Source organism: Denticeps clupeoides, chromosome 11 (genome assembly GCF_900700375.1).
Source record: "Denticeps clupeoides chromosome 11, fDenClu1.1, whole genome shotgun sequence".
In the NCBI taxonomy this organism is placed as follows: Eukaryota; Metazoa; Chordata; class Actinopteri; order Clupeiformes; family Denticipitidae; genus Denticeps; species Denticeps clupeoides.
Genome location: NC_041717.1, coordinates 16,855,268 through 16,881,062, shown reverse-complemented (window position 1 = coordinate 16,881,062; position 25,795 = coordinate 16,855,268). Strand labels below are relative to the sequence as shown.

Sequence of the window (25,795 nt, the reverse complement as noted above, 5' to 3'; positions counted from 1 at the left end):
GCGAAAGTGGAGCTGCTGTGCGGGGACGGAGCGGCGCGCCATGGCGGCCAGCGCCGACGTGAGTCCGCGTTAAACGTCGTGTATTTGCCGCAGTTACTCGACCTCAGCGAGGTTCTGTATCCGACGGGCAGTTCGTAGAACGTATTACAACAGAAACCTAGAAAGCTTTACTTTCACGATGATTTAAAATGCCGTTCTTCCACTCGCCCAAACCCAACTACATTATCTAAGTGCATGAAGTACATGGATTTACACATGCAGTTCGTCCCCATGATGATATAGTAATATATTAATGTTTATTAAAACATTCCTTGTCTTTTCATTTGGAACTTTTATTTTAAAACGTCGCACACCGCCACTGGTTCTTTAGGGTCATTATAATTTTTCTTCGTCTAGCACCTAACAATCTCTGAGCATGCTCTTCACTGACAAGTTTGAGCCTTATCAGGGCTCTTAGTTTGTAAACTCAATATTCTATAGAAATCGAACGAGAATTGCTGGTGTCTTTCTCTTGTAAGTCGCTTTGGATAAAAGCGTCTGCTAAATAAAGTAAAGTAAAGTCTGGCGTGACGGAACTCATCTTTACATTCAATCACCGAGCAACTGCAACGCTTCGCACGTTTGGAAGCCATCAGATCATTTTTAAGGGCAGGGCCAGGACATTCTCCGGGCGAAACAAGTATGAGAAAGGGGACGTAACCTTTCAACAAATTCCAGATCCGACCATCTGAGCTGCCGCTCTCTGAACGGCAAAGCACGCTTTATACATATCTCCATTTCTAGCCACTGCAGGACTATAGACAGGCTAGGGGAACTTTTAAATTGGAAGAGCGGCTGTATTATTCCGCATTTTCACAATTTGTCAGCTGCAGCAATGTGAAAGTGGAGATTTCTAAGTATTTGTTTAATGACTAAGTGAAGTTCTATGAATGATGAATAAAAAACTTCACTGAGGTAGTTAGGATGCATTTAAACCATTGGTGGTCCAACGTGAGATATCACAATGTAACCCTGACAGAACCACATTCTGTTCATTGTTCTGTGTTGTAACTTTCAGATCTTTCCAGAAGTCATCCTGCTGGTGGGCGTGGAAACGTTTCGGGACAGGCGACGAGTTCTGCAGATGGTCTCCAGGGTTCCACGCTCACAGAGATCCACCAAAGACTCTTATCAAATACAGGGTTCATTTGATGAAATTGAACAGCTTTTTTTGGAGCTGGCAACACTGGAGAGAAACACTTGGAGAGATTTTGCTTTGGAACAGAAGAAACTTCAAATGGGAGCAGAACCCAACAATACAGAGACTACAGAAGTAGAACATGTGGACATTGATGACTGGGTTATGAATTTCATTGAACAGAAATGCTGTGACGGACTGGAGAAGGTCCAGGGAAGCAACGTCTCTCTGCATCGAAGCCACACGAAGAAGCAAATCCACTTCCTGCCGCAGAAAAGTACACCAATGATCCACACCCAGTTCGCCAGGCAACGGTTCCTCACGTTCTACCAGAAGATTGCTACCGAACTGCAGGTCAAAAACTTCTCAATAGGACAGTACCAACTGAAGCAGCTTGAGAATGACTTTCCAGATCTTTTGTTCAGCAGGACATCCAATAAGAACACGGTTACTGTGACTGGAAGCTACACCAGCATAGAAAGACTCAGAGAGGCTATGCGTGGCTACAAAGCTAAAGGAGACAGGAGTCAAGAACATAGAACCAACACCAAAGTAAAGCTGGACATGAAAGCACATGGTGAGGAGACGTGTCCCATCTGCATGGACACCTGCAGCAACAGGAAGACCTTGTCTGTGTGCAAGCACTCCTTCTGCAGAGAGTGCGTGGAAAAGGCCTTCCAGATCAAGCCTGCCTGTCCCGTCTGCGGGGTTCTGTATGGCGCGCTGAGGGGCAACCAGCCGGAGAACGGCTCCATGAGTATCACCACCGACTCCACGCCCCTGCCTGGGTATGGGGGATACGGAACCATCACCATCCGTTACCTCGTCCCGAGTGGCGTTCAGGGGGTGAGCTCATTTCCAACACAGGAGAACTTGATTCATAACATTCTCGCTTCCAATAGCGTTCCATATAGAACCATCCACCATCCTACAGGTTCTAGTCAGCCCAGCAGAACTTAGAAAAGCATCAGGTGTATTATCGCGCATTAAAACCTGTAGGACCAGGGTGGGGCAGAAGGTGAAGGTGTAGCTGATGCTTGGTCCTCAGTTCTCACTCTGTGTTGTGTAGGACGAACATCCCAACCCTGGGCAGCGGTACGAGGGCGTGGCCCGCACCGCCTACCTCCCAGACTCCCCCGAGGGCCGCGAGGTGCTGAAGTTGCTGAAGAGGGCCTTCAGCCAGAGGCTGACCTTCACCATCGGTCGCTCGTCCACCACCGGCAGGAGCAACGTGGTCACCTGGAACGACATCCACCACAAGACGTCCCGCAGTGGCGGCCCCAGCTGGTGAGAGTTCCGTCCTCATGACATACGCTGAATATGCAAATTACTTACAACAAACAGGTTTAGAATCAGCTTTGCAGCTTTGTTGAATTTTGCCCTCAGTATTTAAATTAACAGATAAAACCAACCAAAAAGAAATAGGACAAAAAACATCCAGAATGAGGACATGTGGGAGAGCTGTCAATCGTCAGGCTCCTCCCATTTTAAACCCTGCATGAAAGCATCATTGCGTTCTTAGTTTCTATTCTTCGACAGACCATTAACTACCAAGCAGATCTTTCCGGTTTCATCTATTTATTTGGTGGTGAGGACGCCTTACCTCACACTCGCAAACGAGCCCGATGCCGAATAGTGTCCCTTTCGTGCGCTCACCCCTGGACTTCCCGTAATTCCCGTAACACGTTCACATTGACTGGCAGATAGACATGCACAGCGTGAACACATGTTTGTTTTTTCTTGTAGCTACGGTTACCCAGACCAAGAGTACCTCGGGCGTGTACGAGAAGAGCTGAAAGTGAAGGGCATCTCTTAATGTATGTGTGTTTGAGACATTTTTATACTGTATTAGGTGCAACTTGTTCATTAATAACAACATTAATAATCAGTACTGCATTATAAGTGTGAGAGATTTCCTGATTTTGTTCTGATTAGGAACGGAACGCATGTGTAGAGTCTGTTGTTTTTTTCTTCCTTTCACTGTGGACACTCGTTTGCAAGATTCATGTCCATACACTGCATTGCAATAAATAAATCGGTGTGGATTTAGAGGTGGTCAGAGTTGGTAGCGACAGTCATCACATCTGAACCCAAATAACTGCAGCCGCAACCGTGACCCGCAGCTTCCGTTTCACTTCAGGAAGGAGTCGGGAAGGTGAGTCGAGCGTATGCTAAACAGAGATGTTCTTTATTCCTAAATCATTACAAAGCTGAAATCAAGGCTTTTTAAAGGTTGTGATGAACTCAGAATAAAGTTCCCAGAAAGAAAAAGAAAATAAAGTGCATATAACACAAAATTATACATTTTAAAAAAGGCCTAAACTAGTTCCCCCAAAAGGCCAAATAATTACTGGTGGCTGGAAACAGACGGATTTTTCTGTACAAAAAATAAGAGCACCGGTGGACCGGGTCTTCTGAAAGAGTCCATCTTGTTTATAAACTTAGCAAAATGTTTCTCTCTAAAGAGTGCGTGTCGCTGGACAGACGCGCGGTGGCACCGGGATCCAGGTTCTTCAACGTTTCGGTCTCTTTTTTTTTTTTTTTTTTTTTTTTTTCTCCTCCCTGTTGTGATCTAGCAAAAAAATATAGAACTGTATGGACCTCCAGCGCTCAAATATCCAGCTTTGAGGCGTGGCGGGCCGGTGGAGGCAGCGGTTCTGGGCGAGGTTCCGGCTTATCCGGTGGCCGTCTGATTGCCGATGACCCGCAGGATCTCTCTGTGGATGCTGGGGTCTTGTGTGTTGATGCTTGTGTCGCCCACCTGCCCGTCCTCATAACTGGTGCAGAACAGAGAAGAACAGAACTAAATCACAATGCTGTGTGTGTGTGTGTGTGTGTGTGTGTGTGTGTGTGGTGGGGGCTTTACTCACACAAAGAAGAACCTTGTACAGACGTGATCTGTGTTGGGAACCACCCAGATGTCGCCGTGTTTGTGCAGGTCTGGAGACGTAATGACTGAAAGACAGGCGATGGAGATGAGGATCATGATGAAGAAGGTTGTGTATCTGAGGAACTCGGCGTGGGGGGGGGATTTAAAACCCACCTTCACATAAGGCAATGCATTTCAGGTTCTTGCTCTGTAAGAACTGTGGCTGCTGGCCTTTTTCCTTCTTCTGTGACTGTACACACACTCACACACAGTTAGTGACTGCAGGTAAAATGAGACGTGAGACATGATGAAGTTTTTCTCTTGTCTGTACCTGTTGGTGGACGTTGGTCTTGCTGTTTGTGGCGCTCTCGTCTTTCGACGTGACTTTTTGTTGTTTTTTGTTCATCCCTGGAATAAAAACGGGACGGTGTAATAAAGCCCGACGACTCCGCCGCCGCTCAGCACCGAGTAAAGCGGTAACCGGCTGACCTGAGTAACCAAAGGAGATGCTGGACAGTGGGCTCAGATAGATTCCACTTCCATAGATGGCGCCGTGGAGCTGCTCACAGAAAAAATAAAAAACGAATGTCAAACGAATCAAAGTGCTCAGCAGACAAATACGAATGGCAGGCAGCAGCGAGTGCGTTCCTCTGTACCTGCAGTCGTGTGTTAGACGCCACAACCAGACCGTTCCTCAGGATGGAGTGCCAGTTCTCTATGTGGGATCCACTGAGAATGGAGAGGAACCAGGTTGAAGTATTTATGCAGCCGTTTTAACCAGCACCATCACCAGTCTCCAACCAGCTTCTTCCTTCCCCTAAACCATGTGTGTGTGTGTGTGTGTGTGTGTGTGTGTGTGTGTGTGTGTGTGTGTGTGTGTGAGAGAGACTCACTGGAAAGCGAACGTGCTGCTGAAGTGCTTCTTGGCGGCTCTGAAGTTGGACTCTTTGGCAGGTGGACTGCTGAGCAGGAGGAACTGGTGCGGCGTGTGCATGAACTTCAGTTGCTGTGAAAACAGACGCGCCGGCTGTGGATTACCGCGGCGTTGGTTCATGCCAGCTCACTGACACGAATTATTTAAACTGGACCTGTTCTTTGCCACATGCTTTTCAACACGCCTTGAACTGTTCCGGAGTGAAGCGTAATTAATGAAAAGTAGGGCGGTGCTCACCCTGGTTACAGGCAACTTGACGATGTGCGACCTGTTGCTGGAAATGATCCTGAAATGCATCATACACCCATATCAGACACTCACCAACATCATGGAAGCTGTAAAGAAACCTATAATAACATTGAAACAATATAAAAGCAGTTTGTGGTGAACTGGGACACCTCCGGATCTCCCACTGGTTTGACTCTGGGATCACGAAGGGCTTACGCAGCATCTTTTCTCAACAACAGTCAGGCTTCTTACACATTTTTACAAAATTATTTCCATGACTTTTCAATGATTCTAAGGCAAATTTCTGAACTATACGTGACATACGTGAACTATGTCCTTCATGATACATTCGTATGTAAATCAGATTTCAATGACTTTTCCAGAACTTTATGTTTTTATGTTTATTCCATAATTTATTTCACTTTTCAAGGCCTGGAAAATGATCTTTCCAAATTCCAGGTTTTCGATGATCGTAGGAACCCTGAACAATAGTAATGAATTATTAATTATAGTAATAAATAATTTAAAATAACGTCTGTGTGGAGCTGGGAGGGGGCGTGTCAGCGAGAATGTGGAAACGCTTCTCACCACTGCAGTAGCGGATGCGCCAATGGGTCGTGTTTGTCCATCTGTCTCTTTATTTCCAGGTACGAAGCCTGCAACCCAGAACAACACGTTTTGTTCTTTGCCCGGTAGGAATTTCTTCATTCTGAGTGAGAGATGGCACGCCTCTCACCTGGCTCATTTCTCTGATGGACGTAAGGCTGTTGAGGGCTCTCATCACGCGGTCATAGTCCTTTTTCTGAAACCGACACAACACCGTAACATCAGTTCCTGTTCATGGCCTGCTGCAGTGTGTGAGAGAGAGTGAGCGTGTGTACCCGTGGGTTGAATGCGAGGGCCTGTGAGTCGTTGGGGTCGACCACTGAAGGGTATGGCTCAAAAATCACAACTTTCCGAGGAGATTCCAGTGCAGAGCGGCACATGGACACCAGCAGATCAACCACCTGTGTGCATGTGTATCAGAGGCCATAATCATAAACAGAAGTCAGATGTGATACAAAATAATAATACAAAGTCATGGTGTGTGTGTGTGTGTGTGTGTGTGTGTGTGTGTGTACGTGTGTGTACCTGGGCTCCAGTGGCTATTTCATCGGCTGCTTCATTCATGACCCCCAGTGTTTGGAAGGCAAACACACACAACTCTCTCTCACATACAGTGGGCTGTGAGCACAGAGGAAAACACACACACACCCTTCTATTAGAACAGAAACCATGCACCCACAATGCAACACACCCTTGATTTTCCTGTCATACGATCAGATTTAAAGAACACAGTTACTCTGCTGCAGGTCAGAGTTGCAGGGGTGTGTGCCGTTAAAGTCGTGGAGACTTTTGAGAGTGAGGCAAAGTCAAAATCCTCTTCATAAATAACTAAAGTCAAAGGCGTGCAGCAAGCCTCTTTAATATGGAATAAATCAGTCATGGCTCCAGGGTCACAGCCCATCATGGAACTTGCATATCATTTTAATTAGCGTAGGTACATCCTAAAATGGACATGCCCTAATATTCACGAACAGGTGACTTGTCCAGTTCTCACTGGGTTGGAATATTCTCAAGTCGTGACCAATGACCAAACAGACCTTTATTGCTCATACGTCGAAATGTGAAATCTGACCCAAAAGAAGAACTGTTATGTGTGTGCTCAAGGTCTAATCGCCTGGTTTCCGTCATAAGTTGTTTTGAGCTGTTCAGTTATTAATCTTTCTCGGACATGCATCGCCTGTCAAGGGAATGACAGTAAGCCTTCCTTCTCCATCATCTCATGTTAGGTTCCTCCCCAGTAACTCGGCCTCGCTGGGTCCTGGTCTTTTGAGTTCACTGTGAACCTGCATGTGTGCTGATGGCGCTAGTTCACAGGGAGTTCACAAATGTTCACAATATTAACACGTCAGTGTTAGGGGTTAAGAGGGAGTTAAGTCACCATGACGCTGTGGTCTGATTGTAATCAGGGTCGCCTCGGGTCGTAGTGCAGTGCGAGGTGGAAGATTCAATTTAACTAGACCATGGGTTAACAGTCAGCCAGAAACTGCAGCACAGAGTGTGTGTGTGTGTGTGTGTGTGTGTGTGTGAGAGAGAGAGAGAGAGAGACAGCATTCAGTACTCACCCTCAGCATTGGTCCATTCTGAAACACATGGGGTTCATCACACACCACGCAGAACTCATTCAGGACAGGGATCCTCTGCTCTGCGTACTCCATGATCTGTTCACACAAACGCAGGATGCGACATGGACTGAGGTTCGACACACAATGTAAATATTTCACACAGGCTGTCTGTCTGTACATATATACACACACACATACATACAGAAACATTACATGCTGGGGTTTTGGTCCAACTGAGCTTTTTTAAAACCAAGCAACATGCCGCTTTTTCAAAACTCTGCTTCAGTAAAATATTAGACTGGCGTTCAAAGTTTTAGTCTCAGGGTTTCTGCAGGTTAAAGGAACCCAAAGATAAGACGTTTTGTAGGGCTACTTTAATCAAATTTTTCAACTAAATGTGTCCAAGGACCAGAGTTTTTCCTCAGAAGACAGTGTAAGGGCCAGATGCGCTTCTAAAATACAATATTAATTGTATTTTATCTTAAACAATATATCATTATTGAATTTTAGCCTTTGTCAATGCTAACAGACTCGTACTACATGTACTGCTGCAAGCCATAGAGTGCGACTGCGATATCATCAATTTGTACTATTTGTAAGTCACTTCCAGTAGCGGTTTTTGATATGGGAGACATGGGCTGTTGCCCTGGGAGGCATCGTGGATGGGGACGTCATCATGGCTTCAATTTCTTTTTTAATATCATTTTAAATATTTGACTTAATTTTGGAAAATTGAGTCTGCTGTTATAAAGGCAAGGGGGGGATTGTTTTTTTATATATATAAAATCTGTACATAGATGTGAAAGTTTATCTCATTTACTGTTGTTACTGAGCCAGTCAGTATTTCTAATGTTTTCTTGAAATATCAAAATACTGAAGTTTTTAGGATTAAAATAAATTGGTGCATTTATCTGATCTTGCAAAAACAACTTTTTACTCATCGGTATAAAATAAAGAAATAATAAAGTGACATTTACAGCTGAAACTGACTGCAGGTTTACGGTGATCTCACCCAGTCCTGCTGTCGTCAGGATTAAGAGTAAAACAGACTAAATACCCGCCGCGGTGGGTATGGTGGCAGCCTGATCCCACATGGCGGCGTAATGTATATGCTGCGGCTATTCTGCTCCGGCTTTGTAATGATGAACTGCTCATCAGCCGGCCTGCTCACCTGCACCAGGAAGCCTCTGTCTCTCAATGGAACGGCCTTGGCTCCATTGTTTGGCTACTCAGGGAGAAGAGAAGAGATACATTAATGATGACATGTGCAATTACACCACGTTCAAATATTCATAACTTTTCAGTTACTCAAGACCCTCACGCTGTAGGACGTGCACTGTCAGAAACACTGGCCAGGATAAGTGAGGCGATCTGGCTTAAAATAAATATATCATTGCTTCTGAATCAATGAAAAGTTCTTTTAAACTGGTCAGAATTAATTACTTTTTTGCCATTTACCAGACGCCCTTATCCAGAGCGACTTACAATCAGTAGTGACAGGGACACACTCAGGGTTAAGTGTCTTGCTCAGGGACACGATGGCAGTAAGTGGGCTTCGAACCTGTGACTTTGTGGTCTTCTGGTTCACAGGCGAGTGTCTAGCTAGGCAGCTACTACAGGTGAGGTTGAGTGCACACTACCACCCCTTGAGGAACACAGTGGTATTGCAGGGCAGCACGGGCTGAAGTTAGATGGCCAGCAGCTAGCACCCCACACTCTACAATGCACACCTATCTGGTTCTATTCGATTTGCAATTCATTTTTTTAAAACAGTCATGAATACCGTTATAAGCATCCACTTATTTATTACTGATGAAATTGATGTATAATTACAGAGATGTTTGCCGTGTAAAAGTACAGTGGTGTGTGTTTTCGTGTCCAGCTCACCAGCGGGGGGGTGCTGGACAGCGACGGGGCCAGGATGCCGATGAGGCCTGAGGTCAGCGAGAGTCTCCGTCCGTCGGGCGTCGGCTCCTTCAGGCCGTCGGTCCGGCCCATCTTAGTGCTGCTGGAGTAGGAGCGGTTGAGCAGGCGGTGGTGGTGCTTCAGCCCGTCCATCTCCTCTGACCGGACGTTTCCTGAGCAGGAGCGGCTCAGGAGGCGGTGTGGCTTCAGGGCTCCGCTCATAACGCCGCTACCTCCACCCGTCTCTCCACCAGCGCTGTGCTCACAGCGGGGGTCTCCAGGGCACGAGCGAGACAGCAGCTTGTGAGGGCGCAGCAGGGAGGGGCAGTCCTCGGGCTTGGGTGGGGTGGGGGTGGGGCACGGGCGTAGCAGCAAGCGGTGGGGTTTGAGCGGCAGTGGGCTCTGCTCCAGCCGCGAGTCGCTGGACAGCGACGTCCCCAACAGACGGTGCGGTTTGCCCACGCAACCATCCACCTCGACCTTCACCGCGCCGGAGCACGAGCGCCGCAGCAGCCGGTGCGACCGCGACACGTCATCCTGCTCCGGCTTCAGCTTCTTCTTACTCTTCACACAGCCAGGGGGGGGGTAGCTGGGAGACCTGCAATCATGACAACTCGTCTTTACGATGCCCAATTACTCCTCATTTACTGGGGCAGTGATGGCCTAGCGGGTAAGGAAGCAAACTCAGAACCAAAGGGTTGTGGGTTCAAATATAATGAGGTTCCCTGAGGGCGCCTGTCATGGCTGCCCACTGCTCACCAAGGGTGATGGTTAAAAGCAGTGGACACATTTCGTCGTGTCACCGTGTGCTGCGCTGCAGTGTATCACAATGACAAGAGCAATCACTTTCAAATACTTCGATTCCCTCACAAAGGTCAAACTCCGATAATGTAGGTGAGTTCATTCTAATAAAACTAATAGAGTTTTCCATTCCTTATGACCTTTAATGGATTTTATTTTATTAATGTATGAAAATACATCCAAACATGACACATTGTGTGTGGATTGGCGGTGAGCCTCACCTGCGGAGCGTGGAGAAGATGTGCAGAGGCGACTTGACCTTCTTGTCACTCAGTTTTTTACTGTGGGGACAGCCCTGCTTCTCCTTACTCTGCTGCTTCCACTGTTGCGTCACGAACGTCTGCATGATCCTACAGAACAAAAAATAAAAAAGTGGACTCTAAACATGCAGTTTCTGCAGAACTCGTTCACGATATACTGTGATACCATATATCATGGACAATGAGTTACCAACATGAACAGATTTAACATTTAACAACGTTTCGTAACAGCGTGCAGAACACCAGGGCTCCAGAACAGTACTAATAGGTTATCAGGAAGCTGAACCAATGACCTTGGTCACATTTGGGAATTTTGTTTTTAAAGCTCAGAGACCATTCATTTAAAAAACATATTCTGTATTTGGAAGTTGGAAACTCACTTTTTCAGCTGATGTCCGAGCCCGAACCTGTCTTTTGTTGACACTTGAAAGACATCGACGGTGGGAACTGGGGGGAGAGGTGCAGATGTGTCACACTTGAGCAGATTTTTTATTTTATATGAAGAAACACGAGCAGCAGCTTCACGCGTTCATCAGTCCCGATGCAGATAAACAGAGATGAACTATCGAACAGCCAGAGAGCCCCGCTGAGACCGGAGTGGAGATAAACACTTAAAATATCTTCCTCCTCCTCATCCGTCCTCTAATGAGATCCTCCGGCAAAGAAACGAACAAACAGATGCCAAGGGCATGGAGACTTCGAGAGCAATTAATCACGAAATCCGCCAATTACGGTAACAGGCCACCACGATGCAGGTAACACCAAAACACCTAAAGCATTTCAAAAAGGTCCTCAAAGATTATGATGTTGATGATGATGATGATGCTTCTGCTGACTACCTGATATCTGACTGACAGGTGCAGTGACCTGCCGTGACCCCCGACCGTAATAAGTTGAAGATGTTTAGAAACAACTGATAATTTCTACTGTAATTCAAACTCTTCTCATTATTCGGGTCGGTGTTATGGGATTTATGAAGCCGTCACTGGTTGCCACCTCAGCTGGACGTTAACAAAAATTTTTTCCAGCCAATTCCCTCACAGCGTGTTTGCACAGCGTGCGCTGCACAATTCTTTTCTTTTCTAATGGGCCATGATTGCAATGTATACCAGCACCGAGACAGAGAGTGAGAGAGAGAGAGAGAGAGAGAGAGACCACACCTGGTCCATTCAGGTACTGTGTGAGAGAACAGTGCAGCCGGATGGTCACCGGCTCCCTCCGGATGACGTCCCACGCCAGAGCGATCTCCTCCTGCGGGAGAGAGAACAGTTCCTCAGCCAGGCAGCAGGGGGCGGTGCACTCCCACAGACACAAGTTCAGCAATGTAAAACGACACTTACGTCCAGGAAACTGACGTCTATGTGCAGGTCGATGTCCACATCATCGATTGCACCATATTCCCTAAAAAACAGGAAGAGAACCAAACTTCATCGGCTTCTCATCACTCATCCACCATGAGTCACCGACGCCTGGCAACGTGAGTCACTGTTACACTCACCATCCTTATCATCACTCTGTGAGTGTGTTAAACTGTGCAACAAAGTGACTTTCAGAATCTGAAAGGTCAACGCACACACACACACACACACACACACATGAAAAGATAACACACAAATATTTCCAGGCATGACCAACTGTCTCACAATTTATTTTTTTTTATAAGAAAAGATCATGACACAGTGACTAGGACCCTGAGAGGAAATGGGTGTATATTCTTACAACTATTCATCTGCAGTAATCCTACTGCATTCAAATCACCCCTAATATACTCAAATTAAGACCCCGTCCACACTAGGGATGTTGAAATCATTATAATTGATGCATCATGATGCAGACGTGGACGATTCTGCATCGTCGCTGTGAGGAACCTGATCGATTATATAATAATGATGTTGCTTGGTGGTTTTCTGCCAGCAGCATGACAAATCTTCTTAAAAAGAAGTGCCGGTAGTGGCTGCCTGATATCTCGGCTCCAAATAGGAGGACTCGGTGACCCTGTGCGTGAACTTTGCTGCGCGCTTTGACGCATTTCAGGAAAAGCTGATCTATCAGCCTCTGAGTGTCCAGAGGTCGCTCACCTGACGCCACGGACACGTGAACTCCTGCTATTCTGACGTTTGTGATGTCAGGTGAGCGCGGACTGAACGCCGACAGTTGTTCTGCTCATTGCAGCAAATCAAAGCATCCACACAGGTGTACGAGACCTTAACTGTTATTTCTAAAAAACTGTAAATGTAGAACATTTATGGGATGCATTGATAATCAAGGCACTGATAATCGTAATCTAATCGAATCACGAGACCAGTGAAAGTTCACACCTTTAGTCCACATAACAGTGTTTTTCTCTACAATTTGTTATCCGATGTGGCCTTATGTCCATTTTTAAACGTATTCGTATTATGACCGTTTGGTCTAACCTCCAACCCGACCTATAACCCAAACCATGTCGTGCATTCAAAAATGGTGGATAACACGTTCATGTTTGTGCTGCGGCAGCTGCAGAACCAGCAACCAGAAGAAATCCCCTCTACAGTGCACATTTCTAATGGAAAGACAAGGCCGGAGAACAACCGCACATTCCACGTTCCACACCACAGACGCATAACAAGGAGAGCAGTGTGGGTGAGACCGGGGAGTTACGCCGCCACTTACATGTGTGGGGCGGGGTTCTCTGCGTTTCCATGTGGATGACAACACTTGTGGATGATAACGCTCCCACTTTTACAAACAGACAACCTGTTTTAGAAAGAAGCGTAAAAGCGTACCACGTAAACGGGGCCTGAGGTCTTTCAAATGCGACACCCTGTAGTCAGGCCTGGAACCCCCAAAGTGCCTTGAAAAAAACATGGCAGCCAAAAAAGAGGTCACGGTCCCGAAGGCAGCGTCTCTCACTGCTTACATCAGCCCCAGCCAATCGGCACGTAAACGCTGAGGCCGGAGCGGGTGAGTGAATGTCGGCCGTCTGTGAGGCGAGGCTCCTGGAACAGAGGCTAGTAGGATTCGAAGCTCCAGAGACGAGCAGTCGTTTGGCAAGTATTTTTACTTGCGGTAAGTGGGACACCGTCTGCATTGTGTCACGCACCTTCTGTTCGGAGATTGATGACACTGATGACACCCCCCCCCCAGTTCAGTGAGGGCAGAAAATGAATTAGTGATATTGATCATTTTCTAAATGAATCGGTTCCACCCTTCACTACTCCAACCTGCTGCACGCGTCATTAGCTGCTAACGATCATCAGGCTAATGAATTCATTCCAGCTGGGAGTAGGAGTCCCAGACGGCCGTCCAAGACTGCACTCCTGACAGCCACAAAATGCATCAGGTAAAATTGAAATCTGTCACAAAATTCGATACAGAATGATCAGAAAAAACTCCCATCTTCTTAATACAGTTAGAAAAGACTGTGTGTGTGTGGGGGAGAGAGAGAGAGAGAGAGAGAGAGAGAGAGAGAGAGAAAGAGAAAATCAGTAGAAAATCTTGAATCCTGATCCCTATTTTTATTAAAATGGGTGACCTTTCACACGTGTGCAATATTTTGTTGTTTTAGGTTGATGATTATGGCTAACAATGAAAATCGATAATCCAGTATCACAAATCATTACAATATTACCTGCGATCAATGAAAAAAGCTGTCACAATATGTACCCACAAAACATGTCCATTATGTTCGTTTATATTACCAATACTTGGTTGAGGCTGCAGGGTTGAGGATTTTCTATTTGTATTAAAATTACAGAATCAAAGGACCTTTCCCACCATATTTCTACATATGTTCTAGAATTGTCCGATTCTGGAATGTATAAAATGTCAGGAGAGCTGCTCTTTGTCCTGGTGAAGATGATGCTGACGTATGCTGGACATCTGAGCAGAGCTCCTGTGCTGGTCACGCTGCGCCCATAAATCAGCCCCACCCCTGCAGCGCGGTGGCAACCGGGCACCCGCGGAGGTGTGCAGGAGGGGGTTGCCGGCAGGTTGACTCATTCATCACGCTCACGCGTGGCACATGCCAGATGGGACTGTGGGAATCAGGTTACGACTCCCCGCGTCGTCCTCCGCCCACAGGAGCTTCGGCAGCGGGAGAGTGGGTGGAGCAGCAAGGAGCGTGGACGAATGGAACGGCGGCGCTGGTGCCAACCACGCCCACTCCATTCAGCATCCACCACATTAAACCTCCAACAGCAACCGACTGACATGCACACACACCCAGCAGGTCACAGAGCAGATGTCGTGTTGGGGTGATGTGGTACCTGAGCGAAACTGCGTTGGGTCCATATAAGTCCTTCACCGCGGCCAGGTCAGCCTCCAGCTGAGGGTGTTTGTGAAGCTCACCATCATAGTTCACCTGAAAACACACATATTAAAACACGGCATTATTTCAAACCATGGCAGCCAGCTCCTGGAGCATAAAACTCCTGCACAGCTGTATTGATCGGAAAATGATTGATCTTTAGTTTACTTCTGCTCATGATCAGCAAATGATGGGTTAGAGGTAAATGGCAGAAGACACCAGCAGGACCAGTCCAGAAGCAGCCCAGGAAGGGAGAGACACGGGCTGGGATTTGAAACGGCACTGAGAGGAGGAAGAGGCGACGTCGGCGCTGAGGGAAAAGCTGTAAAAATAACCGCTTCATCTCACAAATGCGCTCGGCTCAGGTCAGAGTTTGGCAGGAGATCTGAAGCTGTAAAAATATCCCAGCAGTCGGCGAGACGCTGCCGTCCAAACAGCCGAACAGCAACATGCAACTTCTTGTGTTTTTATTCTGATGACTGGTGATCATTTCGCCAGCACTGAAATGTGACATCATGGGACGATGAAGATGATAAATATCATCATTCGACCAGGCTTCCAGTTTGGGCTCTTACTGTATTCAACATGATCAATTACGTCCCATACTGGTTATGGATAATCTAAGGAATAAAGCACAAACTGTACTCACCATGGTCACCATGGATAATAACGACACCATCAGAACGCAGTTATCCATACAAACAGCAACTTTCCATTTTATCTACACTGTGAATGCTGACTGTGATGTTACTGAGTCTCAATCAGTAATATTGACAATCTGCCCAAGCCGGCTAAATAAGGCAGTGTTACTAGCAGCACTAGACCACCTCTCAGCCAATCATAATGCAAAATAGAACGTATCCTCTAAACAAGACACACTGAAGAACATTCTAGAACTCAAGAAGAAGTGAAGTGATTGTCATTGTGAAACACAATGCGGTGGTCACCCTTGGTGAGCAGTGGGCAGCCATGACAGGCACCCGGGGAGCAGTGTGTGGGGACGGTGCTTTGCTCAGTGTCACTTTGGCGGTACGGGATTTGTCTGTTTCCTTACCTGCTAGGCCACCGCCGCCCCCATGGGCAGAACAGCAGAGTGACAATAATGACTTTTGACACACTTAATTCAGAACCTTCCACAGCAGGAGCACAGCAGCACCAGACCACCACAGAAAATTTAGCATGAAATTACCAGTCTCCGTTTTCATCAGTGAGATGTTTTCATCTCCCATGGTGGTAAGTCACTGTCAGACTGCGGTGTTGCTGGGTCAAAGGTCAAGGTTCAGAAAGACAAAAGGCGTGGACCTACCTGACCTCCATAGTAAAACTCTTCAGAGTCATTGTCTCCCTCCGAGTCTTCCTCCACTGAATAGTGGCACTGGAGCAAACAAACAAAGAAATAAACGAATTACGATTTATTCAGTCACTCGTCAATCAGCGAATTAAAATATGAAAAACACAGCCAGCCCACGGGGCTTTCAGATATGATTTCCACCAAATGAAGAACGTCCACTAGGGGATCATTTTCCACACACTGGCTGTAGGGGTAACCTTAAGCCTCTAGGGTGGATGTTAGAATGTTCTCACGAAAATGCAGCTTAATCAACAGAGTGTCCAAGCTGATCCATTTTGGGTAACGTTACCATTTATTACAAATCTTCTATCAGCATTAAAATACCCACTTATCTCATGCTGGTAACCCTTGTGCTATGCTGGTGGCATGCTGTTATGTAAGAGCCGTGTTTCCTCTACCATCCACACTTCATCAACTAAAGTGCTGACCCTTGTAAGTATACACCTGCACCCATGTGACCAATTCACCCAGTACAATGCACCCCATACCTAAAGCGATCATAAATGGCTCCTCCATTAACCCTGAATAGGGCACAGCTTGACAGTGCCACATCTACGAAGCGTGCAGTGTGCATCTCTTACCGGGTTTTTGTCCGCCTGTAGCTTTGCCTTGATCGACAGGCAGCTGGTGGCATCATTGCTGCCTCGAATCGCTGCAAGCAAAACAAGGCCGGTTATCACCCACACGCATACAGACCCTTCACAGTTCAAACCGTAACCACGCTACATACTCGGCACATGAACCGTTAATCAGCACAAATAGCGCAACTACGGACTACTCTACGGGACCATGAGATATTTCATATTCAAATCTGAATCACAGACATCAATTTTGGGATGATTTACGAGGCACTTTAGAGATAAAACCATGCTAAAAATAAAGCCAAAGTGCAGCGAACAGCCAATCATAAATCTGCAAAAAGCCTTTATTTCTGCTGAAAGAAGAGTAAAAAAAGACCCTTCAAGTGTGGTATTAAATTACATCCTATCAATGAGGCAGAACATCGTGGAACATCACTCGCCAAGTCGAGATGAACAATTTATTTGTCATTGTGAAACAGCTCAGTGCACACAATGAAATATGATCTACACATTTCATCCATCACGTGTACCTTGGTGGCACCTGGCTGTTCCGTGTATCTGAAACCTCAACGTTTGGTCACTGTTGTTAGTTTTTCACCAATTCTGATATCACAATAAAACTATTTTATTATATTCCAATCTGTATTTGAAATGTTTTTTTATGTATATATTTTAATGTGTTGGATCTGCAAAGTGTCACATGATCTGTTTCTGAAAGGCCCCAGAGGCTGCAGCTCACCACAGTGACCAAGAAACTCTCCAAACAAGTCAGGGACAAAGTTGTTGAGAACTACAAGTCAGGCTTGGATTATAAAAAAAAATATCTTTGATGATCCACTTGGGGCACCATCAAATCCATCATCTCCAAATGGAAACCACATGGTACCACAACAAACCTGCCAAGAGCGGGCCGACCCCCAAAACACACAGACAGGGCAAGGAAGGCATTAATCAGAGAGGCAGCAAAGAGACCTAAGGTAACCCTGGAGGAGCTGCAGAGTTCCACAGCAGAGACTGGAGTATCTGTCTAGAGATGCACAGCCATGGAGAATGGGTTTCCATATGAAGAACATTTGTTACTTTGTCCAATTTGTTGTTTGCTTCACTAGTTGTAGGCATGTAGGTAAATTAAATGGTGCAAACACTCAAACAATCCATTTTAATTGCAAGTTGTGAGGCCACAAATTATAGAAAAAGGATATAAACAGACAGTGTTATAGCTGCTGGGGTCTGTCCCGGGACTAATGACCTGTTACCCCTGACTAAGTTCCAGAACAAAAAGATCACAACGAAAAGGACACTTGCTGTCACAATCCAAATATATGAATATATATATTTGATATACCTGTATATCAAAATCATCATCTGTTCAGAGCAGATCTCACTGGCCCTATAAAATTATGCAGGTAGTGCAGGTATACGTATTTGTTACGTAAATTTTTGAGTTCATGCACAAAAACCAGCGCAAAGAACAAGAGACCTGGCCTCCACAGTCACCGGACCTGAACCCAATCGAGATGGTTTGGGGTGAGCTGGACCGCAGAGTGAAGGCAAAGGGGCCAACAAGTGCTAAACACCTCTGGGAACTCCTTCAAGACTGTTGGAGAACCATTTCAGGTGACGACATCTTGAAGCTCATCGAGAGAATGCCAAGAGTGTGCAAAGCAGTAATCAGAGCAAAGAAACAAGAATATAAAACATGTTTTCAGTTATTCCATCTATTTTTTTAAGTACATAACTCCACATGTGTTCATTCATAGTTATGATGCCTTCAGTGAGTATCTACCAGCGTAAATGGTCATGAAAATAAAGAAAACACATTGAATGAGAAGGTGTGTCCAAACCTTGGGCCTGTACTGTACATATATATCACCTGGTGAAAGTGAGTGTGGTCCTTGTGATGCAGGCAGCACAGCACTCAGTGCTCACAACCAAACGTGTCCTCCATTTACGCCATCACCCACCCAGGGAGCAGTGTGTGGGGATGGCACATTGCAGAGTGGCCCCTTGATGGTTGGTAGATTCAAACCTGTGACCTTTCGTTCTTGATTAGCCGCTAGGCCGCCACTGCACCTCGAGTCTTCCTACCCATGTTCCACCGAGAAAAACAGTCGCTGACATGCACCAATGGGAACTGGAGCTGTTGGATAAACCGTTTTGATGGCTGTGCCTTCAAACTCACGCACAGATTCCTTTGTACTGCAGAAACATGTTTTTGAAAAGAAAGTGATGAAGCAGGAAGAGATGTGACTGGTGTATTAAAACTTGACTGGTATCTTTTCCAGACTAGCGGACAGGAAAACGTTTGGCCTGGTTTTAGCGTATTACGCGCAAGCGGAGCTGCAGTCACAACAGCCAGATCTGCACTCCAGAGTTAAAAAACCCTGATCGGTGAAATGTTTTCCCCTCGGTGAGACCGAGTACACAGACACACTCATTAGCTCCACTCCAGTCCGTCGGCCGCTGCCAGCGGCACTCAGCCGCCTCAAAGACAGGAAGAGAGCGGGAATAAAGCATCACATTCTCACACTGTCATCCACCAAAGGGATCGAACCCAAGCAAGAAACGCGTCCAGCAGACCAACAGATGTCAACCAGTTGCTTTGCAAGGCCTCAAGTAAACTTTTTTCACATTGTCATTATGGGATGTGGTCTTAGAACTATTTCCGTTTTGAAAAAAGGCTGTAACATGACAAAGTACTTTCCGGAAGTACTGTATTTTTAAAACCACGGCCTGCTGATGCGGTCTGCAGTGCCAGGAGATCTATATTCCCACCTACCTGTTGCAATTCGGTGGAAGATCACAGGGATGGGGTCTCTTGTGAATAAACCTTCATCGTTTTCAGAGTTGGACACGTACGTGTTGTCTGGGGAGGGAAAGGTTGTCCCATTACTATAATTACGGTTCTTAGTGAAAGAAACATCTTCCCAGTCCCATCCCAGCTGAAGAGCTCAAGCCATTTACAGAAGGTAAACGTAGGGGAACGTGGTCCATGGGGGCGTAGGTCCTGAAAACCTGCTCCCCTACAAACCCCACATGGACCAAGTTCTCCAGCCAGCGGCACAAAGTAAACCAGATATCAGAAATGATTCTTCTATATATACAGTATCTATAAATAGCTGCAGGTTCAATGAAAAACAGACCTACCTGGATAATCATCAGAGACGTGTACAGAGTAGGAGACCCTTCAGAAAGACGGAGAGATGAATGTCAATTATGCAAAAATAAACAGTCACAGCATAGCTTCAGATTTCATTTGCACTCACCGGAGGGAATATTAATGTTTAAAATACATCAGGAACAGGATTAATCCTCTCATGGACTATCAGCACCGATGCATCAAACAATGGAAACAGTGGACAACAATATGAAGGAAGCAACAATGGAACGTGAGAGTGAGATTAAACATCAGATACTTTCACAGGGGAGAAAGGATCCCAAGGAGTCCGCAATCCACACCATTGACCTCCAGGGCCGGACTTCGCACCGTTCGAACGGACAGAGCGCCCGGGTCATATTTGCTAATGTAACACTGACTATGTCCTCTACATTTACTGAAATGAACAAGAAAGGACTGTTTGCCAGTTGTCCACCCGGCCCTTTTCTTTGGTGTGTAAGAATTTCTGACACAGTGAGGATGAACTTCATTGATATTTTTACAAGCACAGTTTAGACATTTTTATTTTCATTGACCATTGCTAGATTCTCACTGAAGTTATCAAAACAATGAATGAACACATGTCGAGTTAAATGGTCATGAAAATAAAGAAAACACATTGAATGAGAAGGTGTGTCCAAACTTTTGACCTGTACTGTATACTATTAGTACTGTACTATTAGTACTGTACGGTATACTATGGGGCAGTGGTGGCCTAGCGTTTAAGGAAGCGGCCCTGTAATCAGAAGGTTGCTGGTTCGAATCCAGATCCGCAAAGGTGCCACTGAGGTGCCACTGAGCAAAGTACCGTCCCCACACACTGCTCCATCGTGTGCTGTGCTGCTGTGTATCACATGTGACAATCACTTCACTTTTTTTTTATTTTTTAAATGCGTATTGGTCCACCCCGTTTGGTCCACCCTGCATCGTCCAATACACGGATTTTGCTTTTGAACTTAATTCTGAAATCAGTTCAGACATTAGAGATGATTGGACATTGGACACTCATGGGGATTAACTCAGGCTACTGTTAATCTAAGCGTGCCCTAGCGGAGGACGTGAGAGACAAAAGTTTGAAGAAGCACAGTCGAGCGACTTGTCATGAATGAACCTGTAACAGTTTGTAACAGTTTCAACCTTATTATGCCTGGGTGAACGACTCTATATGTTCACACATGAAACAATATGGTGGTCGCATGGTCCTTACTGTTCTGTTCAAACGGTGAAATTAAAATACTAGCAAAGCTCATTACAAGCCGCCCAGCGTCCAAAGTAAATGTGAAATTGTGTCCTCTGCTTGTAACCATCACCCTTGGCGAGCCGTGGGCAGCCGTGACAGTGTGTGGGGACAAGTGTACCTCAGTGGCACCTTGGCGGTTCAGGATTCGAAGCACCAACCTTCTGATTATGGGGCCGCTTCCTTACCCGCTAGTCACTTGTGTCCCTGACCAAGACACTAAACCCTGAGTGTCTTCAGGGGGTCTGTTCCTGTAACTTCTGATTTTAAGTCTGACATGAGAAAACTGAAGAATGTCTTCGGCAATCAAAGGATATACACTGGAGAAGGACATTGACATAATATTGACATGAAATAGGATTGTATGAAAGCCTTGTGAATTTCACATATAAACTCATGAGAGATGGAAACACAGTCCTACTACCCCACACACGTTGTTTCTTATTTCGGTTTGATGCTGTTTGATGCTGATGTGTCTTCATGACAGGAGTTTCGGGAGTGAAACAGGGATAGAAGGCAGAGATTTAAATAATTCAGATAAACACTCATCTTCAAGGGTTCCAACAAGGTGAGATCTGCAAGATGAGCTGGTACGAAACAGACGGGAACTTCTGTCCCCTCGAAGGAAAATTGATACCAGGTCACACATGGGTGTGGTCCAGATACCCTGGAAAGCCTCTGAAATTACTGAACCTTCAAAAAAAACTAATCAGGCTCTGAGTTCTGAACTGAAACAAGATTGAGGCAAACATAAGCACCCATGGTCAGCAGGCACCAGAGAAGACAGTCAAATACGTCGCAGGTGCAGCAGAGGTCCTGTCCCTCTGGGGTCTGGGAGGGGGTCTAATTTATCACCTACGTCCGTCTTAGAGGGATTCAGATGGACACTGGGTGGCTCGTGAACTTCAGATTCTTCAGGAGCACTCCAGGAACTGGCCAAGCAGGGACTCACAGGGATCTGCTGCTACTTTATATTGGGCCTGGGCGACCTCGATGGATGATCACAATTAAATTCAGCCCGGTCTCGGTGGTCACCTTTGGGCATTTTTAATGATGGCAGACATAACCATTCTTTGTGTGTGTGTTTTTTGTCTGCTGATTTACTTTTAAATGGAGACGTGCGGCTGCCACAGCTTGCATGCGAGACGGTAGCGCGTCCATCACGCGAGTACTCTCTCTCTTTCCTGTACGCGCTGACTGAAGTTGTGCTCGAGTTTTGACCTTGTCGATCCAGTTCCTGATTAATAAATTGAAAGTGTTTATAAAGTATTTATCAAATACTTGCTGGCCAATGACAGGAAGCCCCGCCGACACGAGAAAGGATGCAGTACCACGTTATGTATGTGGTTCGATAGTCATGGTTTTACATGTTAATAACCCGTTTATTATCTCTGGTGTGTTCGGTTTCAGTCTGGCAATATTAAAATAAATTGAGATAAAAATCTAAGTCTTTGAGATAAGAAAGTCTCTACCTTATATATGGTATTATTTAAATCACCTAAGGAATACACACACGCAGGGAACCTGAGGACTGTTGCTATGGTAAATAGCAACAAGGTTTTCCTTGGTTTTTCAAATCTGGTCTACGCCTAAAACGGCAACTTCCTACCTGGAGAACAGCATACAGGAACGGAAGCATTTTACAGACGCCCTGGTTCTACATGCCACAAATGGCAGAGATGAGACTAGGCAGGTTCCACAGAGCCAGAACCTGTGACCAGAAACCCTGTGGGACATTGAGAACCAGACGTACGGCCATCAACAGCCTTCACAAAGCTTCAAACCACACACACCAACATACATGAACACCAAAGTTGTCTGCTTGATTTGCATGACTACAACTGCACCGATTCTTGCCACAAGGGGTGAATGTCAGGAGCCGTCAAACCGTTGGGCAGAGCGGGAAGAACAGGGGAACCGCTCTTCTGCCTTCGGCTTTCCCAGGTTCTCTTTTCAGTGGTGAGTTGGAGGAAATCACCCAAAGCCACCCCTCCGCCCGAAGGTTTCACTAAAGCGCTGTTGTAATGAAGCTCCACTGGACATTTTTAACTTGAACCAACGGTCCATGATGTTTTCATCTCTTATATTAGAGTTAATTTAATTACTGATATAAGAATAACTATACATGTGTGTGCTCAGTTCTCAATTTATCACATTGGCCAAGACAAGACATTTACGCTATTTATCAGACGCCCTTATCCAGAGCGTCTTACAATCAGTAGTTACAGGGACAGTCCCCCCCTGGAGCAACTTAGGGTTAAGTGTCTTGCTCAGGGACACGATGGTAGTAAGTGGGGTTTGAACCTGGGTCTTCTGGTTCACAGGCGAGTGTGTTACCCACTAGGCTACTACCACATTGGATAACATTGATTTACAGTGTTGCGTGTTGTAAAGTTCAGGACAGAGACAAAAGTCATCATCAACTTGCCATCTGATTAATAATCAGAAAAGGGTATTTCCACTGGAAAACCGATGATTAGCATCATGCTTAAATAAACATAAACGTGCAGAATTTTTGAAAATTCAATCTTAAAATCTGGCTGAGCAGAGCAGTCTTCAGTGTTCAGTGACATGTGAAGGCCACGTTTTGCTAACCCACTTTAGTCTGATCATGAAGACAAATTTCAATCTGATTATTAATTAATGAACTTTTTTTTTTAAGATTTGTATGCTAGTGCAGCTGTTTGACAAAAGGCAATTGAGACGTGCACTCTGGTGAAAAAATCTGTCGGCTTCACCCACGGAATAATGATAACAATGAGGACCAACAAAGCTCTAGATGCACGTACGAAAACAAGTATTTCATTTATTAACAATGCAAATATTATTTAAAACTATGTAGGGGCAGTGGTAATCGGAAGGTTGCCGGTTCGAATCCCAAACCACCAAGGTGGCACTGAGCAAAGCACCGTCCCCACACACTGCTCCCCTGGGCGCCTGTCATGGCTGCCCAATGCTTACCAAGGGTGATGGTTAAATACAGAGGACACATTTCATTGTGTCACCGTGTGCTGTGCTGCTGTGTTTCACAATGGCAATCACTTCACTTTCAAAATTCTAACTTGTATTTAATCTTCTGCGGGTGTTTTTTTAAGGCCGCCCTTAATATTTGTTGGAATTGTATGTTTATGGTTAATGTGAGCATGATGATCAACCCAGCAGTTTGTTTTTTTGTGGAAGTGAAGTGATTGCAATTGATATACACTGCAGCACAGCACATGGTGCACACATTGAAATGTTTTCTCTGCTTTTAACCATCACTCTTACTGAGCAGTGGGCAGCCATGACAGGCGCCCGGGGAGCAGTGTGTGGGGACGGCGCTTTGCTCAGTGGCACCTCAGTGGCACCTTGGCGGATCGGCAACCTTCTGATTACAGGCTCGCTTCCTTAACCGCTAGGCCACTACTGCCCCAGAGAAGCTCCCTCCTTTTGAAATAAAAGTGAAACGCGGACTGCGGGCGGCGCTCGTTACCTCTTGGCGCCCTTGCAGTATGTGAAAGTGAAGGTGGACTCTGCGTAGCGGAAATCTGCAACAGAAAACGGGAGAGAGGGGCGCAGTCAGTCGCCATGGTGACATGGCTCACGGGGTGTATGTGTGTATATGTGTGTGTGTGATTGTGTGTATGTGTCTGTGTATGTGCGTGTGTTTGTGTGTGTGTGTGTGTGGGTGTATGTGTCTGTGTATGTGTGTGTGTCTGTGTATGTGTGTGTGTGTGTATGTGTGTGTGCGTGTGTGTATGTGTGTGTGTCTGTGTGTGTGTGTGTGTGTATACGTGTGTGTGTGTATGTGTGTGTGTCTGTCTGTGTGTGTGTGTGTGTGTGTATGTGTCTGTGTGTGTGTGTATGTTTTTGTGTGTGTGTGTGATTGTGTGTATGTGTCTGTGTATGTGTGTGTGCGTGTGTGTGTGAGTGTATGTGGGTGTGTGTGTGTATGTGTCTGCGTGTGTGTGGTGTGTGTGTGCGTGTGTTTGGTGTGGTGTGTGTGTGTGTGGGTGTATGTGTCTGTGTATGTGTGTGTGTGCGTGTGTGTGTGTTTGTGTATGTGTGTGTGTCTGTATGTGTGTGTGTCTGTGTGTGGTGTGTATGTGTGTGTGTGTTTGTGTGTGTGTGTGTGTGTGTGTATGTGTGTGTGTGTGTGTGTATGTGTGTGTGTGTGTTTGTATGTGTGTGTGTGTGTGTGGGTGTGTGTGTGTGTATATGTGTGTGTGTGTATATGTGTGTGTGTGTGTGTGTGTGTGTGTGTGATACATGTTAACGTTCGGCTCCGGGGTCGCGCTTTTCGGGGCGGAGCCGGCCCGCGGCCACAGGTCCGACGGGAATAAAAAACCAGAATAAAACGCGTTGGCGGCCGCGAGTAAACCCACCCGAGAAGAGGCCGTCTCTCTCCGCCTTGCACCTCTGGGTAACGATGTCGACGTCTTTCTGAATCCGCTCCTGCCTTGAACACATCCCCATGAAATAAAACCCCGCGGAGATGGTGGCTTCTTCCGGATCGGCGGCGCTCCCTCCCGTCACACGGGAGCCGGGGTGCGTCGCCTCGCGGAGCGGATCATCCGCGTCTCATCGCCCGGGCGGACAGGAGCGCGTTTCTGGTCCTCCTGGTCCCCGCTCCGCGCCGCTCTTCATCAGCCCAACAATGGCGATCTGGAGAAGCCACAGGCTGCGCCGCCGCCGCCGCCGCCGCCGCTGCTCTTAAAGTGAAACCAACGTCTCTGTTGTGGAGTCCGGCTGAGGGGGCGGGAGGGCTGGGACTCCGATCTCCGGAGCTTCCGCCCCACGCCACGTCCAGTCCGGCTCCGGCTCAAGCTCAGAGGCCTGGGACCAAACAGGCTGGTTCAA

At 46.3% G+C, this 25,795-nt stretch overlaps 2 protein-coding genes across 2 annotated transcripts; one reads left to right on the top strand and one right to left on the bottom strand.

Moving 5' to 3' along the window:
- On the top strand, nt 1–3,526 carry LOC114799276 (probable E3 ubiquitin-protein ligase DTX2). The gene is made up of 4 exons (XM_028995789.1): nt 1–58; nt 1,058–2,023; nt 2,247–2,464; nt 2,924–3,526. Exons 1-4 carry the CDS (start codon nt 41–43, stop codon nt 2,991–2,993), a joined length of 1,272 nt encoding a protein of 423 aa, XP_028851622.1. The 5' UTR covers nt 1–40; the 3' UTR covers nt 2,994–3,526.
- parp8 (poly (ADP-ribose) polymerase family, member 8) lies at nt 3,345–25,795 on the bottom strand. Its single transcript, XM_028995753.1, has 26 exons — nt 25,321–25,795; nt 24,429–24,483; nt 19,710–19,747; nt 19,342–19,428; nt 16,563–16,633; nt 15,937–16,005; nt 14,590–14,684; nt 11,683–11,743; nt 11,503–11,593; nt 10,723–10,789; nt 10,304–10,432; nt 9,264–9,879; nt 8,548–8,601; nt 7,377–7,472; nt 6,340–6,432; nt 6,090–6,215; nt 5,945–6,010; nt 5,797–5,864; nt 5,218–5,266; nt 4,940–5,052; nt 4,703–4,775; nt 4,536–4,605; nt 4,378–4,454; nt 4,221–4,296; nt 4,048–4,132; nt 3,345–3,954 (listed from the first exon to the last, which is right to left on the bottom strand). Exons 1-26 carry the CDS (start codon nt 25,409–25,411, stop codon nt 3,852–3,854), a joined length of 2,619 nt encoding a protein of 872 aa, XP_028851586.1. The 5' UTR covers nt 25,412–25,795; the 3' UTR covers nt 3,345–3,851.

Bases quoted from the DNA above. Each gene is read 5' to 3' on its own strand.
- LOC114799276 (XM_028995789.1), top strand. The intron at 2,024-2,246 runs GTGAGCTCATTT...TGTGTTGTGTAG, and splicing joins TCCCGAGTGGCGTTCAGGGG to GACGAACATCCCAACCCTGG. The intron at 2,465-2,923 runs GTGAGAGTTCCG...TTTTTCTTGTAG, and splicing joins CGCAGTGGCGGCCCCAGCTG to CTACGGTTACCCAGACCAAG.
- parp8 (XM_028995753.1), bottom strand. From the start codon at position 25,411: ATGGGGATGTGTTCAAGGCAGGAGCGGATTCAGAAAGACGTCGACATC. The intron at 16,006-16,562 runs GTAAGAGATGCA...TGTTTGCTCCAG, and splicing joins TACAGGCGGACAAAAACCCG to TGCCACTATTCAGTGGAGGA. The intron at 8,602-9,263 runs GTGAGCTGGACA...CTCCCTGAGTAG, and splicing joins TGTCCAGCACCCCCCCGCTG to CCAAACAATGGAGCCAAGGC.